We start from the raw sequence: 17195 nt of genomic DNA, 5'->3' as shown, positions 1-17195 counted from the left end.
TCCCTCTCAAAACTTCAAGGGCAACAGATGGATGTCCAAGTTTTGCCTTTTTGAAACAGCTCTTAACGTCTGAGTTTTATCATCTGCAATCAAGTCACGTAAACTTCAGTTCTTGCTCTGTAATATCTGTCTTCAGGGATGCATGGTCAATACAGCCTTTATTTTCTCCTCTTTCTGAAATCTTGTGTGAAATTTGCTGTTTGTGGCTTCTGGGCAACAAGCTCTTTTCTGGTTTGTGGAAGGGTTTGTAACTATTGATTGATGCAGCTTTGTCAGGGTGGTTTACAGCTTTGTGTACAGTCTTTTTAAATAGTACTTCCAAATTAGAGTACTAAAAGGTAAATGTCCAAAGTTATTCATAAATACTGTGATATTCAAAGTTGAGCCATTTTTTGAATAGAAACCTTTGTTCAGTATTTCCTTGAATGAGAAGTAAAGCTATCTTGGTCAAAGGGAACTGTTCTGTATAGTTCTGTGCTGGTCTTGTCTCTCTTGATTTAATGTGATATATTTTACTAGAATTGAAGTTGTTTCTGAATGTTTCTGTCTTCTTCTTGCACTCTTGGTAGAAATGGCTGCCTGTTTGCATATTTACTGGCTTCTGTGCGTCTGGATATGTCCGCAGCCTCTGCTCCTTTTCTCTTGATCTTATCTCCCCATTCCATTTCAGGAAAAAATTCTTACAATCTCCTTCCCCCCACCCCAGCCTTGGAGTGTGCTTTGCATGCGGAGTGTTTTGAGGTAACAGGGAGTCACGTTTGCCTCGCCGCGGCTGCGTACTGTTGCTAGAATTTAAAACTGGTGCCGAAACATATGTTTTCAGAAACGGCTAAAATCCAGAGGAGTTATTTGTCTTTTGTAGTGCTAGCTGTGCATTTTCAGTGACTTCCGACGGAAAGGGACCGCAGTGTGAGCTAGCGGTGGATGGCTATCAGGCCATTTTTTTTCCTCTGGCATAATATATCATATGTTCATGGTAACACAAGATTAATCCAGTTTAACATTCAAAAACAACAAAACCAAAGATTTTGAAAGTATCTTGTATTCTTTCCTGTTCATTTATTTTAGAGTATTGGAAATAGCAGGTGATACAGCGAAAGAGATTCTGCACAGCAGAGCTTTAGTGGCTGATGGCAGCACATCTGGAAAGCCAAGTGATTCCTCCTGGTGTGGTCGCTGAAACTGTCAGTGTGAAGGTTTCAGGAGGATATTTAGGAGGGTGCAAAGGTGCAAAATCCTAAAACTGAGAAGAGTGAAAAAAAGACCCTGAAGTTTGGGCTATGGCGTTTTAAAAACGGAGATAGAAGGCTGAAAAAGAGGTAACCAGGTTTAAATTACTTTGCTTGATTTCTGCCCTGAAAGAAGAATGTCTTACAGGGAAGAATATTGTGTCTATGCTGTTTAGTGTGTAAAGCCATGAACGGCAGTATAAATTTTAATCTAGATCATAGAAAGTTAACAGAATGTGAATCTCTGCATATCTAAGCTAGGGCTCTAAGGCTTCCTTGAGGATACTGAGTTGAAGTCTATCTTTTCCACTGGCGACTGACAGTGTTTTAAAATCTACCTAAAAAAAGCCCCATGGCAGGTACTCTGTCACTCCTTGAAATATGTCCCAGTTTTTGTGGCTTTACAATCCACTTTTTGTATTTCAAGGAACAATTCCAATTTGTCTTGCTGTGTTCGTGTTGTGCAAGCAGACAAAATGGGCTATATAAAATGTGGTGTAAATCATAAAGTAAATGGAGCTCTTCCTTCACTCTGCATTAAATAACAGCCCTGGGTTTGGAAGCAACACCTGGTAAGTAAACTCTCAAAAGTTTGATGGCCTCTGTCTCTCTAAAGGTACCTTGCAATTACCTCTTTAAAGGGTTTTGTCCTTTTCTGCTTTGATGGTGTTAGAAAACAAATAAATAAATAAAAACCAAGCCCAAACCCCTTCAAGTATGAGTAATGTCAGTTGTTCCTTTCTTGCTTTTCTTGGTTGTCAGCTGCAAGCTTGAAATATTTGACTAAAGACTCTAGCTTTTATTAAAGGGTGATGTTGGTCATTAAGAATTTCACCCTGCTTCGAGGGATACAACACAGGAATTTATATTTTTCTGGTGATTGAGTTAATTTTCTATTCTGTCTGTGTTTGTGGCTCGAGAGTGTGACTTGTAATTTAAAAATGGAGCAAGTGGAAAACCTGGAACCCTGTGAATATAAAGGCATATGTTTACTTTACCTTCCCATGGGGATTGCTGCCCGTTGGTTACCAGCAGGCTTGTGCTCCGAGTCTCAGCAGCTTTGGCAGGTGAGGCAGGGACTGAGCAGCGTGTGCAGGACTGCCCTGGTCCCGAGGGGTGATCCTGTGTGCTGCAGGCACGACCTGTCAGCCGCAGGATGGTCCGTGGGGAGCTGGCTGTGCTGTTCCCTGCCTGATAAACCTCAGCCGGAAAGCAGTGGGTTTGAGCAAAGGTGGTTCCAAAAGGGAAAAAAAATCACTACGAACGTGTTACATATCATTTAAAGAAAAAAATTCTAGCTACTGTTTGAAGTTCTTCGCATGTCAAAAAACCCTGTTGACTTGGCTTTTAGTACTCCATCATTTATCTGAATTTCAGTATTTGACTGCCAGCTCTGTCATGCTTTTACAGGTGTATGTCAGCATCACTTTTCATATGCCGATGATGAGAGAAGAAAAGGTTTCCCAACAAATAATAAAAAAAGTTATATTGTACTTTAAAGGCAAAGTTGTATTTTTTTTCTTTTCAATGTTGTATCCTTTTTGCTCATATGTAACATTTGGGTTTAGATGGTGCCCTGTTTAAGATCCTTTGGGTAAGAAGATACGCAAATACATAAGGCACTACACTGTAACACTTTTATTGGCTGTAGGAAAAGAGAGGCACCTTAAAAGAAGGAATGGAAGACTGACACCACAAGTTCATTAGGACTGGGGTCTGGATTACTGCGTTACTGTGGGAAGTGCAGTGTTTTGGTAACAGTATTAGCATTCAGTGTAAGACAGAAGTAGTTAAAAGCCCAAAAATGTGAACTTTGGATCCCACGATGCTGGCTTTTGTGGATGTGAGGGTGTGCTGTTGTCTGATGAGCTGGGCAATAGCCAGGTTGAGGGTGCTTGCATGAGGTCTGCACACTTTCCTGCAGTGTATATTGGCAAGCACAGCCCGATTTCTGTGGGGCAGGCTTGTGGGAGATGGAGTTCAGGAGCAAAAGGGATGTGTGTATGAACGGTGGCAGCTGGCAGTCGGTTCCTGCTGGTGGTGTAATAAGGCTGCATTAGTAGGTGTTTTTTTGCAGGGCGTGTGTGCCATCTAGATTTAGAAAATGGCACCAGTGTTGTCCTCAAACAAAATAGTTTTTGAAGGTTGACAATGAGTGTTAAAGCCGCTTAACTGGGGCATGAAAAAAATGTGATAAAGAACCCAAGCAAAGTGGTTCTTGACAGAGAGTGTGGCTGGATGAGGCATGGGTGTGTAGAGGGACCCTTCTATCTGAAAGGGAGGTGAGCTTGTGTGCTGGATATGGGGAGATGGAGGTGGTGGAGCAGGGCTGAGATCTTCAGGAGGTGAGCCAGTCCAGCCTCTGAAGCAGTGGGGGAGTCCAGGGGGAAGTTTCCATCATACTGCATGAATCTTAACTGATAGTCTGTGCTGCTAGCATGGTAATGCTTTTTTTTGTTCTTTTTTTTTTGTTCTTTTTTCCCCTGTGCCAAAAAACTTTGGGTATCTGTGTTGCAGATTAAAATGCACAAACCATTGTAATATCTCTCTTTCCGTGTCACTATTTTTCAGCGAATGGCAGAGGGCTAAATGTCCACTTGAAAATGATGCAACTTGTTTGTGGAGACCTTGAGGCATGTTTCTTTCCAAGAGCAAGACAAAGGTCAGAACTTAAAAGCACTGTGATAGTAGGTGGGAATGGCAGCACGGTTACCATTATGCAGTGAGCACGGAGTATTTGAAAACATGCATAATTAAGTTTCTGGTTAAACTTAATGCTGGTTAAAACTAGCATTGTGATGTAGTCACCTCCAAAAGAAACTTGGGGAAATGTTTTACTAGACAAAAGAATTGCACGAGTTATGTGACAGGGTTGCTTTAGTGTTCAGGCTAAATTATTTTCTCTTGGTAATCAGATAGCATTCAATTAAAAAAAAAAAAGTAGACTAACCTTAAACAATGTTTGTTCGTTTAAAAGAAGTCAATATTCTTTTTCCAAGTTAATGAAGTAATTAACAGTGATTGATGACACATGTACTCAGCTATTTTATGCTGGTAGACCAGATGGGTTAGGCACAGCTAGTGACCAGTAATTTTGATTCTTTATCAGAAGGAACAAGAAGTTCAGATGTAGGCTGTAACAGCTGAAGTACATGAATAGAAAAGGTAGATGTTTTTCTCTCTGCCTTTCCCTACCTATATATGAGGCTTTGAAAAACAACCCCACATAAAGAACTGTGGGTTGTTCATTTTTAGCTGTTGAGAAGGCTGAGCTAAAGTGAAAATGTGCCTAGAAAGCTGAAGGTTTTCAGTTGTTTCCCCAAACTAATTACATAAAGGTGTCAGTATCCTTTTTTTTTTGGCTCTATCAAGCTGTTTTGAAAGAGAAAGGAAGATTGTGTGTGTGTGAGCACAAGCAGGTGAAGAACATAAGACTTGATTTGAAAGCTGCAGTATTGAGCAAGTCTACAGAAAAATGGTGGCTGGGTCCATGAGCTTTCTATCATGATATGATTTTTTCCCCCTTGGTGTGTGCTATGGTAGCAGCATGGAGGTCAAGGATTTGGAGAATATCTGAAGATGGATGTCAGCAAAGTGAAGAGGTCTCAGTGCTGCTGAAATGCTTTAATGGGACTATAGTGATACAGTGGTAAGTTTTAAACTGTTGGGTTACATTACAAATTGCTGAAACTTTAATTTGCCTGAATTAGGGAGGATCTTGAAGTTGGTGTAGAGGTGTTGTGTTTAGATCACAGACATTGATAGGAAACTTCAGCTCTTCTGGCGTTTGCATGGAAATGCTTCAGCCAGTGAGATAGGCTTCCTGGTTAAACAAACTCTTCCTGGCACTGAAAATGTTGTTAGGGGGATTTTGATTAAAAAGAATACACCATTTTTTTGGGTCACTTTTCAGTCAAGTATTTAAAAGGAGTTTTGATTTTTGTGCTTCTGAATTATCGTAGCTAGGGTGATGTACAAGGAAGAAGAAATGAGATGGATGTTGTCCATAAACTCACAATATTCGTTTACCTTCTGTCAAGTGCTGCTTTCAGCTATCTGATTTGAACTCTTTCAAATGCAGAAATACTAGGATGGAGGAAAAACATGGGATGGGGGAAGAAAGCGGCTTCAGAAAAAGCCAAGACAGGAGGTTTTTATAGGTAAACTGCCCAATTTGTACCAACTCCTCCAAGGCTTCAGTAGCAGCTGGAACAGGCTCCCGAGGCAGACTTTTATCCTTTCTCCCTCCCACGCGGATCCATCTGTGAGACTGCTTGTTCTTGCTGCTCTTGCTGAGAAACTGGATCGAGCTCAGAAGCATCCTGCTCTTTCAGACCCTCTGCCAGCATCTTGCTAGTCAAGGAGGGCTCTGTAATCCTGCAAATCTACATATTCCCAGGTTTTACACACAGTCAGTTGCAGTTCTGAATCTGCAGCTCTTCTATGATGTGTGTTCCTGCTTGACTCTCCAAAAATTTTTCCAAGCTGTTGACCACTTTAAATTGGAGCTCCCACAGAGTGAACATGAGGTGGTATTTCCAGATTTGCTCGGGCTTCTAAGGACTATCTTTTGTTAAGAGTCTTGGATTATGCATCAGAAGATTTAGGTCCACTTGTGATGCACTTGGTTGTTCCCAAAGTCTTGTGTTTTTGCTTCTATGTGTATTTGAGATACCTGCAATGCTGCTTTGACAGCAGTACTTGTCAAGGTCTAAAAATAGAGGAGGTATCAGCAGATCCCCTCTTTAGCTACCCAGTAGTATTGCTATCTGTGGGAAATCTGTGGAAGTAGAAGTAATGTTAATACTCCTGTGTACTAGAAATGAAGGAGAAAGGATGCAAAAACTTCATGGTGTCCACCAGAAGATCTAAGGTTTTTCTTTTTTTAGGATATGGAGACAACTTCAGCTTTCAAAGCAGCTGTAACTGTTGATCAAGGTGGTGATTTGCAAAAGTATCTATAGATGGTACCGTGAGGGATTTTGTGTAGAATATGCAAAAAGCATGTTCTTCCAAGTAGCTCTTGATTTAAAGCTTAGTGAGGAAAATTTGCAGACTTCTGCTGGGGGCAAGCTCTAATAGTGGCAGGTATGTGAAGTGTCTCCTGTTTTTACTTTGGGCTAGTGTCTCAGCAATTGGATTTACACGACTGAAGTGCAAGGGCTGCCACCAGAGATCAGTTTGAGCAGATGACTTTGAAACCCAACTGAAAAGAGCCTGGGAAAGGCAGCCTTGCTTAAGAAATCTGTGTGCCATGGTCATTAGTAGCAGAGTGTTTCTTGACAATAAGAAGCAAAGGGGTATGAAACTGTAGAAAGCAGTTTTTCTTGATAATTTTTATTGAGAATTTGTTACATGTAATTAGATTAATTGTTTCTATGTAGGTTTGCTACCGTTGAATAGCTGTGGATTTGTTCCGTGTTAATAAAGTAGCTCACAATTAGTTACTAGTGTCTTGCCATTTGTGGCTGTTGTTCGTTTGTCTTTCTTTCAATGTCTGATGGCGACTTCAGTGCACGTATAGCACTGCTTATATAGCAGAGGCTTGCTTAACAAGCCACTGCCTGAAGTAATAGCAGGATTGCTCCAAAAGCAACTGCCAGGGACTGTCTAGCAATGTATTATAGCCTTCCCTGAAGGAACTGCGTAAATACAGAGTAGGTATCGGTTATTCCTGAAGTTTTAATGTACATATACTGTAATTTAACACTTAGGACAAATGTGGTTAGAGATTGAATCTCTTTCTGAACATTATACCATACAAAACCTGTCACAAAGTTAAAATGTTTAGCGTGAGCATATAAGCAATAAATCTTCATAGTGTGTATTTGAAAGTGGAAGTTTAAGGGAGAGGCGGAAACACAATATTTGTTCTACTCTAGGCTGTCATGTGAGAATAGCGCTTGTAATGGCTGGCATTGAAATGTCAGCGTTTGCTAAACAAATGTACTGTGTTTTAGTTCCTTGAAGTACTGGGTAATGCTTCGGTATTTCTTGGGTGGTTAGTGCATTCGAATCATGTGTTGAGCTTTTGATCTTAAAGGTAGGTACCTCTGGTTTTGTTACTGCAAGGTAAGACTATGGAAACAATGAGTTTAGCAAAGATGCGATGCCCTAGTAATAAGGGCTAGACTGGTCAGTCTGGATCTGTGCTAACGTGACATGGATGTACCTAGTATACTGTCGGTGAAAAACCATTTTTAAAAGCTGTATTAGGTTGGGTTTTCTGTTTAATTATTAGTTATACAGTCCTAATTGTAATGAAGGCTTCAGGTACTCAGACTGATTTTGCTCTCTGTTCTTCTTCCATGTGGATACCCGAGTGCCATGTAGATACTTCCACCTGCCAGTTCACTTGAGTATTTTCTTTAACTTAACGAATGCAGGTGTATTCACCACTCATGTGGAAACTAATTAAGAGTTTGGTATGCGATTTCAGTACAATACAGAAAGTTATAAGGAGTAAACTTTATATTTTTCAAGATGGGACTGTCACATAAGCATAGGACAAAGTGGAGTTGTGTTGATTTGGTGACTGTAGGTTGGTGTGTAGGTGGGCTTTTATCTCTAAAGGTACTTGATTGCCACATTCTCCAGCAGCTTCCGAGAAGATGTACCTCAGGAGGCGTTTCACAACAGGACATGCATGTGATGACACTTCTCTGAAACACTCTCCTGTGAGCCAGTGACTTGTCTCATGGGTTTCCCAGCCTTGTGCAGGAACATTTGGTGTTTGCTCTCTTTTCTAAGAAGTTTGCCCATTTACTTTCGGAATTCAGGAAAACTTGCTTTTTTGCAGCACCCCGAGTCAGAGTTTCTTAGTGCAGCTAAGGAGGAACATGTAATGCTCTCTGCTTCACCTTGTCAGCCAGGGTATCTTTTCTGATACCTTCCCTCCCTTCTGTGTCCACCCAACTTCTCTCCCAGAAAAAAGAATGGGGAAGCTTCTTGCTCTAAAAGAAATAGATGGAAAACAGAGTGATTGATGATTTGTCTGTATTAATCATGATTCTGCATCACTGTAAATATCCTTAAGTCATCTGTATTGTAGGCTGAAGACTTACTATCTCCTTCACCTCTATGAGGAACTTGTACCATACCTCTGATATTTTTTCTTGCCCTTTTGAAACTCTTCCGTACTTGGAAATGGAGGAGGGGTGTCCCAATTTGCATAAAATGTTAGTGATTTTTGGAGGAACTGGGCTAAAACAGCAGCAAATTTAGTGTTCTATTTTTATTTTCTGTTACTGTCATGGTATTCTAGTTGCTCTTCTGTCCACGACTGAGCATTAAGCTGATGGTCCATTTTACAGTGCAGCCTGTTACTCCTGCGGTATGTGTTTAGAGACAGAAACACTGCCTTCAGAGATGTAAAACTCTTTGAGAGGATGTCTTGTGATGTTTGGGGCTTGCAAATATGTTTTCTGGGAGAGGTCTGTTTTGAGTGTCATTGAAACTGTAGGAAAACCAGCACTTCTGGAACTGGGCAGTGCCTGTGAAACTTGGTTTCTTGGATCAGATTCAGTAAAGCTGTATTCTGCTTGAGAAGTAAAAAGTTGAACTCAGGTTGTCAAAGGGTTGTGTGGGTCCTCAGGACTACCGCCACTGCTTTTGTCATCTTGCAAAGCGGTGGCTCTGGAGACATGGTCCCTAGAGAGACCAATCAGCCCAGGAGACTGTTTCACACTGCATCTGCTCTAAATAAAGATGCAGTAAATCATTTTGTGGTCACAGTAAATTATTATTGTTTTCAAACAGCTATAGTCCTCTTCCTTGTCCCCTCTGCCTTTCATATATAAATCCTATATTGGCAGTGTTTTATAAACAACCCTGAAAAGCAAAGGCAGCTTTTTTTTTTCTCTGAGTAAAGTTTAGGATCTGTTGTCAAAGAGAGATTTAATCAATAAGCCTGTCATTAGGTCTGTGAGTCTGTACAAAGCACATGTATGCTGCAGCGTCAGGCTGTTCGCAGGCTACGTGTTGCAAGTAGGAACCCAAGCAAGCATCAAGATGATGTTGTCATCTTATGTGGAGCATGTGGGATTAAACTTAATGCTGTTTGCCTGTTAATGCAGCAAGGAATCTAATACTTTGGTAGATTTTCGGGGAAACTAAAAATCTTGTTATTGGTATATAATCTGTGGTGTCAGGCAGAAGGATTGGTGATGATGCTTTTTGGAAGATGGGTGCTTCCATGGCTTTTGGAGACAAAACCCAGAGGTGTTGGTGTGCTGCTAAAGAAGTGCCAGCATGCAGAAGGTGTTCTCCTAGCATCCCTTCTGCTGTTTGTCTTCAGAGCTGGCTTCCTTGTCCTGCTAAAAGGCAGTGTCTTCTGCAAAGCTTCTGACATTCAGGGGTCTGAAAGACAGAGCAGCTTTCTCTGGACCTAGAAATAAACGTCGAAGTACAGTGATCCGCGTAGTACACGTATGACTTACACCGTGTTTTGATGCATTGAGTCAGCAGGCAGTTAAGTTTTGTTTAACTGAGGTTTTCAGGTGATCTTGTCAGCTGGCTGTAGCGTTACCATCTGGGGATGTTGGTATGCGTCTGAGAGGGCCTGCAGATGAAGCGAGGTCATCGGTAGCTGGGTGTCCTGAAGCAACCAGGCTGACTTGGCTTAAAACAATCTTGAAACTTCACCCTTAGGCCAAGATTTTTATCTTGGCTGAAGTATCATAGCAATTTGAGCTCTGAAAAATAGAGCTTTGTAAATAAAGCTGTATCATAACTTTAATTATTGGTTAGTGCACATCTGTGCTTGTGACTACTAGAGAGGCACATCTGGAATGGGCTGAGAAAGAGGAAGGTGAACGTTCATACTGTCAAAACATTCATATGGCGGAACTGTAAGATTCCTGTTACTTACTTTTTTTATAAAAAAGCTTTCAGTAGCTGCAAAATGTATGGAAACAGACTTGGAAAACTGCTGGATTACTTACATTTCCTAGTTCACGTGCAATTCTGTTTCTTAATGGTTGGCTAGATGCCCAGTGGGGAAAAAGCGGTCTCAGAAAGTGTGTGGAAGGAATAGTGTAGAACTGAGTTGTGGAGCTGTGTTGTTTGTGTGGTTTTGGGGGGCAAGACTGGTCATGCAATTGAAGAGGAAGAAGATGTGGGACCTTCTCTTGCAGAGAGCTGTTAAAACAGTTTTGTATTTAGAGCCACATGCTTTCTCCCTGTACACATTATTCCTGTGTATAGGTGGTTTGTTGCCACATGTGATGACCCAGCCTGTAGATGAATTTGCTGCTGTTTTCTTTGCAGCTTCTGGAAGAAGCAGCTGAAGTCTCATGAAAGTATTTTGAGCAGACACATCCTTTCCTTGACATAAATGATGAAAGGTCTGCCTGCTGTACCATTGAGGACCGAGCGTGTTGTGTGATACACTCGCTGAGAGGAGACAAATAAGAGAAGAGCTAAAATGACCAATAATGCCTTTAATCTAGGGAAGGCGTATAGTAAGGGATGGTGGTTTGTTGAGGCACCAAACGACTGAGAAATGAGGGGCTTTTGCTGAGGCTGCAGCCCCTCAGTCTCTCATTGTATGGTGCCTGCAGATGGAGGCTTGTTACCAGCTGGTGACAAGGAGGTGACAGCACACTGAGGTTGCAGCTACCTTCTGAACCAGGGATGTGATGAGGATACAGCTGCAGATGCACCAGCCTGCACGGTTTTAGGGAGCATGTGCTGTCGGGCATACCCTGGTAGAAGTAGGCTGAAATAAATAGATATTAATTTACTCCTTGTGCTCCTATTCCAGTTTTTAAAAAATCTAGCAGGAATCAAACTCTGAACAATTCTCCGGTGAGACAGAAAGCTTGATCATAGCAGTCCTGTTTGCTACACCTGATTAAATAAGAGTGTGTATTTTACACACCTGCTTGTTCTAGCCTATACAATTCTGCTCGGTCTTTCTGCCCTGTAGTCCGAAATGTGCAGTGCTGTCCACCCTCTTTGGCTGCCTTTTGCTCTGTGCCTAGGCAGGGACTCCACGTGAAGTGCCAAAGCCGGCAAGGTCAGTATGCCACTGCTGCTTGTGTGCCAAGAAAATTCACCTAGCCAGCAGGCGGTCCTGGGGCTCGCTCGGAGACGGCAGGTAGGGTAAGTGAAACGCTCCAGTCGTCCGTCTCTTTTTCTGTGAGTCTGACCTGAGCACGTGTGCAGCAAAGCCTGCAGTGCCCGTGATCCTGCTCCCCCGCGGAAAAGAAGGTGAGCGACCTGTCTGGCCAAAATAGTTGTTATGAAGTTACTCATGAGAGGACTGTGCTGCTATAAACAAACACGTGCTCATCCCCATCACGTACGGCGTGTGTCTGGGTCAGCAGCAGGCAGGCTGCCTGAGCAGCTCATCCTGGCTGTGACCCAGTCCTTGCCCGTGCCTGAAGAGCTCGCAAGGAGCGTGCCCTGGACGATGCGTGGGGTGGACTTGCTGTTCTTGCAGCTGAGATGTGCAGGCTGGAGGTGATCGCCCTTGTCCTGGAAGGCAGTGGAGTAGAAGTAAAACAAGCTCTGTTTTTATTTTTTTTTGCTTTAAATGAGAGAATTTGCTTGGCATACCCTATAGACCTCGACATACCCTAGGCATAGGGGTAGACAGCATTTTGCTTCTCCTAATTTGAGAAGTGTTTTTGTGAGATAGTGGCAAAATAGCAAATTTACAGAAGAATTGTTGCAGATCGGGGCCTGACAACAACTCTTGACCGTTTTGGAAATGTCTCGTTGGGCTGCATTGAGAAGATTGAAGTTGGTGGTGAGATAAATTGGGAAATGATTGCTGTCTGTATCCTGGAAAGGTCTATTTTGCTTATACTTTACTCGGTCTTCTAGAAGAAATGTAGGATTTAAAAATAAAAAAGTATAAGTGAACTAAATCTGTAGCTTGTCCATCTGGTCTTGGTTATTTTGTTGTCTCTGCTCTGACCAGGCACTAGTATTACTAAAACATGCAGAAGCTTATTATTTTGTGTCTCATGCCTGACAGAATTTAGATATACCTTTGGGGGAAGAAGTGGCAATAGGTAAAGCAGTGGTGCTGTTAAATGGATCTGCTGCTACTGTTTCAGTCTGGTTTCTTTGGGAAATGCATACACATCTCACTGTTTGCACTCCGTGCTTCGTTCTTGCATTGTGAACATGAGTAGACAGAAATCTCTTAACTCCATTCTGAATCCTTCGTGTCTGCAGCTGAGATTGCTTATGCCGCAACATTACCTGCTGTTTTTATTGGAAATGAGTGATGTTAATATTTTTCTAACGCCTCGTCTAAGCTGACCTGACTCCCTTCAACAGGATGTGCAAATTAATGGAACTGGAAGGTCTTGAACGTTTGGGATGGCAGAGACCTGCAGGGATTAGATATGACACTTAAGTAATTTCCTCTTGAATTTGACACATAACGTGGAAGAGCGTTCCAGGTCTCTAAAAATGCAAGATGCGCAGAGGAACTTGGAGAGTAGTAATGCTGAGATGCTTGAGGTAGAGAGAAACTGCCAGTTAAAGAGGGTTTTTTTTAAATGAAATACAGCAAGGAAGGCCTCTTTTTTCAACAGCGTCTGCTTGGGCATTATTCTGCCAACCAGGGAAGTACCATTATAAAGCAGGGCCCATCATAAACGACGGTGGTGGTGTTGAAGTCTTAGACCTGTTTTTTGCTACCTTGCTGAAAAGGAACATGAATATCTGAGCATGATAAGAGCTCTTCCAAGAATAGATGGGACTACTTGAAATGTAATGGCACAGATAAATTGTGGACAGGTATTCATTGTGCAAGCGGCAGTAGTAGTTACTATCATAATCATCCCCCGCCCAAGGAATATTGCTGTCTCTTTGCTGGAGGTCACCACACCCTCTGATCTGCTGGTGGAGCAGTTTGGGGTGAGCGTTCCCTGCTCTGCGTTGAGCAGAGTCAGCTGGATTAATGTAGATGGGTTAACTAGTTGGCTTCTGCCAGCAGGCTTACTTCATGTCTGAAGTGGGTTAGGGAGTGCTGGGTATAAACTGTTCTTGCTAGCCAAGCTGCGAGGGCAGAAATGCCTTGTCAAGGCAGTGAGGAGCTCCTCCGGGTACCAGCTGTCTGTTAACACATCATCCTCAGGATCCAGGAGAGGTTATCTGTTGGGAGCCTGCACGCTGATGACTTCTTTTTTTTTTTTTTTTTTTTTTTTTTTTGGTGCAAAGAAGGGAAATGACCTGTGGTTGTGACATGCTTTCCATAAAGGACACAATTTGGTTTAATCTGTTTCAGTAGCTTTAGCTGGTAGCATAGAATTATAGAATCGTTCTGCTTGGAAAGGACCTTTAAGAGTGGTATCATGTATCTCTATGTATGTTAAAACAGAGCAATCCCTGTGAGATACCCTGCCTGTAAAACATGGCTATTTAGAAATACTGGATGCCACTTAGTGTAGTGCCAAAAAAAACCCCTGAACCACCAAAACTGAACTTTAGGACACCTTGCAGCAGGTTCTTTTGGTGTAAGTATTGCTGATTGCATTGGAGACACCATCTGTGGAGGCCTCTCAGGTGGGGGTTTCTATAAACTATCCACTGCCTTGCTATTTTTCTTTTGAGGGGGGCAGGGGTACACTAGGTTGCTAACTCAGTGGGTTTTTTTCCCCTCTTACTCCCTCTAATGTACAGCTTAAAAATAATTGGGAATGGTGGATTTTTTTTTTCCTCTGGGGCAGTATGAGGTTGCTTCTTAATAATCTGCTGGAGACTTGGATAGAGTGGGAGTGGAATTGATTGTGTGGGTTTTTTTTCCTTCCTGCTCCAAGACCACTTCTTGGCACCAAGGAATTTTTCTTTAGACTTCTTTGGGGAACAGATGCATGAAGTACAGTTACCACTCATACATATGGCTTTTAAAATATGGAAGCTGTTGGACTGAAGTGGCTTCATATGGTGCTGTTGGAGGATCAGAATTAACATGCAAGTTTGGGTTTTTAAGACTTGAATGTGTAGTTGAAAAGTTTGGGGTTTTTTAATTGTGTTTTTTTTTTTTTGTTGTTAAATATTAGTTTGCATTTTTATGATTATTAATTAAAATTACATCTATAACTCTGAAAATTACTCTCTCTGCAACCTTGATGCCTAAAATAGTATCCTAGTTTAATCTTTTCTTCTGGGGATAAATATGCTATATACTGTGTAATTTAAATGTTTGTAAATCTTAATTCTCTAATGTAGGCATCTTTTTCTTTAATTGCAGGTATGCATTTTGAAAGCCATTAGAAGATATTCTGCCACCCTATTGGATTACTTCCTATACAACTCAGCATGTCACTGTGCCCTGGATTTTACAAGGTGGCCATGATTTAATCCCCACTTCCAATTTCTATGTATTCGTGAAGCGTTGGAGCTCTTTAGAGCTGCTGTTACTTGGGTGGAAGCTGGTCAATCTCAAATCCCTTCTCCAAAGGACTACACGTCACTAGCAATGAGCTCCCAAAGCCATCCAGGTAAGGGCAAAACCACTTTAAATCTAGTAAGGACAGCAAAACACGGGGGGTGTGTGTGTTGTATAAACAGATTCTTACTGTGCTGAAATGATAATCCAGTCCCTCTCCCTGTAGTACTAGTTTGTTTAAAACCGAGACTTTGCGTGAAGATGGAAAATTGTGTGGCTGATATCACAGTTACAAGCAAATCTTCCCATTTTAGGTTTCTAATTGTTGCATTACATATCGCTGAAAGTTGTAGATATTTTCTGAGATGTTAAACATCTGGTTAATTTGTTATATCTATGCTGATAAGTCTTAATGGTATGTAGTGTACCTCTAAGGAATGGTTGTGGTTCTGCTGGTGTGTCTTTATTGATATTTAAGAAAACTCCTTACTTCTAAAGTACCTTTTAGTAGGAAAGAGTAGTTTTGTTGGAACAAGAGTCAATTGGTCCATCTCAATGTTGTTTGGGGGATGATCCCTGATGTGTTTTGTAATTTAAGACATATGATTCATCGCCACAAAATTGCGCATTTCTGTATGTCAAGAGGATCTGTATCTACAGATACCTGCTTTCTAGCCTAAAGTTGTCTCCTGTATTTGTATTTAATGAGTTTCAGGTAACTTTGTGTTAGGCAGAGCTTTGTGAGATTGTGCTTTGGAAGAGGAATTTTAATTGTGCTCTGATAATGCCTGCTTTGACTGTTCAGTTTATGGTAGAGAAAATGACTGCTGGGAAGCAAGTAATCCAACAACGACAAGGCACGTGAAAGTACTTATTCAACTATGCCTTTGAGAGATTACTTTTGTGACTTCAGTTTAATTAGTTTTGGGTTAACAGTCGAATGAGACTGAAGTTAAAAGCTGACAAACAGCTCCTAAGATTTAAGGAACCATATATTTGTGGGGGCAGAGTTTTATATTTGCTTCAGAATTACTTCTAGCAGCCCATTTTTGTTTCTGAGGCTGGGAGCAAGAAACGCTGCAGTAAATAGGAATGCTGGAGTTTACGAGCAGCAGTGTTGAAAATCTGACCCTCGCATAGGAACTGAAATGAGTTTATAAGTCTTTAAATTATCAGTATTATCAAAAAGAAAAAATTTGGCTTCTACTTCCAAATGTAGCAGTCTCTTAGATCTTGAAATTTGCTTCTGGTACTATGGGGAGTTGGGAAACTAAGTATATTCATATGAGAAGAGTGCATATAGGTGTTCACCTGTGACACATTTCTTGCAATGTGATGTTTTACAAGAGATCTGTTCTCCAAGTAAGTGGATAGTTGTTCTTTGAATACTTTCCTGTCTCAACTATGACTGAGACTGAGGAGCTACTTTTTTCTCATTGTGGTGGGATAGATTAAATATATACCTATATTCAAAAACCAACAAAGAAACCTAACTTGATATTGCCTTACTTCTTAAGGAGTGGCTCTCCAGATATTTGGGAAAGGGGGATGCCCTTCTTAGCTGAGCTTTTCTGTTGATGCAGGTGTATTGGAAGACCGCTGCTGATTTGTCTTGTTTTGCTTTAATTCATCTGCTAATGCTTTTTTTTTTTTTGATCTCGCCTCTTTTTACTGGTTCTGCTACTTTTGCTCAAGTTCTGTGCTGATGGCGGAACAGGGAGTCGCGTAAAAAGGGCTGATGAAAGGAAACAAGCAGCTCCTCGAGTAAGAAGTGTTTCTGTACTGCTGAAAATTGGTTTGAGCCTACCTTTTCTAACAACCATGTCTAGAGTGGCTCTTGCTGAGAAGGCTGGTCTAACCAAAACCCAGGGAAGCAGCAGCTCAGCTGGATGGCTTTGGACGTATGTGTGTTCTCCTGCGCCGCTGGTCCTAAACCTTCTTGGCCCTTATCACATGAGGCCTTAGAGGGAGGTGTGGGGTAGCTCAGTAAGAATTGAAATTTTGACTACTGTATGAGTATTTGGTAGAAAATAAGACTACTAATAGGCGAAAGTTTTGCCTACTCTGGTAGTTAGCCCTTTCAAACCTAAAAAACTGCTGCAGTTGCATTATTTAGAACTTTAGCTGAAACATCATATTGACAGTGATCCTTGAAATGAAGGACATGTGAGAGAAACTCAAGGCCTATCGTCAACTGTTTCACTGGAGATTGTTTAAAGGGTGAAAAACTTTCCTAAAATTGAAAAAGCAGAGGAAATGATCTCATGGTGGTATTTTTTACTGAGTGGTGTGCTGCAGGTGGGCTTTGTATAAAATTATTTTCAAACGGTATTGACTTCCACAAAGTCTTAGTTCTTATCAAATGCTGTCAAGAAATTGTCCCTGTGCCCTTCCTAGGCGTTGGGTTTTTATTTTGGTTGTATTTCCAAGGGTTGGGTTGAAATTCTACAGTGCATCATGCTGGCTTATTACCTCTGGCTTACAGTGTGGTATTCTTACTACTTGTTTCTCTTTTACACTCAGTTTTATAATAATTGGTAGAAATATTTTCCAAACCTTGCCAAAGATGACATCTGGACTTCTCATGTCAGTTATGATAGCTATTTTGATTATAC

General features: G+C 41.4%; 1 protein-coding gene across 3 annotated transcripts in view; it reads left to right on the top strand.

Annotated features, from left to right (window-relative positions):
* The window catches only part of HDAC4 (histone deacetylase 4), a 291798-nt gene that overhangs the window by 13116 nt on the left and 261487 nt on the right, over window positions 1–17195 (top strand). For 2 of the 3 annotated variants that reach the window (XM_068408262.1, XM_068408263.1), the window contains exon 2: window positions 14443–14692. In XM_068408262.1, coding sequence (XP_068264363.1) covers window positions 14671–14692 — 22 coding nt within the window. In that variant the 5' untranslated portion in view covers window positions 14443–14670. Of the gene's footprint in view, window positions 1–14442; window positions 14693–16328; window positions 16345–17195 lie in introns of those variants that run through there. The other variant, XM_068408269.1, reaches the window with a different exon arrangement.

The sequence above is a fragment of the Nyctibius grandis genome, chromosome 9 (assembly GCF_013368605.1).
Source record: "Nyctibius grandis isolate bNycGra1 chromosome 9, bNycGra1.pri, whole genome shotgun sequence".
NCBI classification, from domain to species: domain Eukaryota; kingdom Metazoa; phylum Chordata; class Aves; order Nyctibiiformes; family Nyctibiidae; genus Nyctibius; species Nyctibius grandis.
Note: the sequence above shows the minus strand (reverse complement) of the source record. Positions and strands in the feature narration are given on the sequence as shown.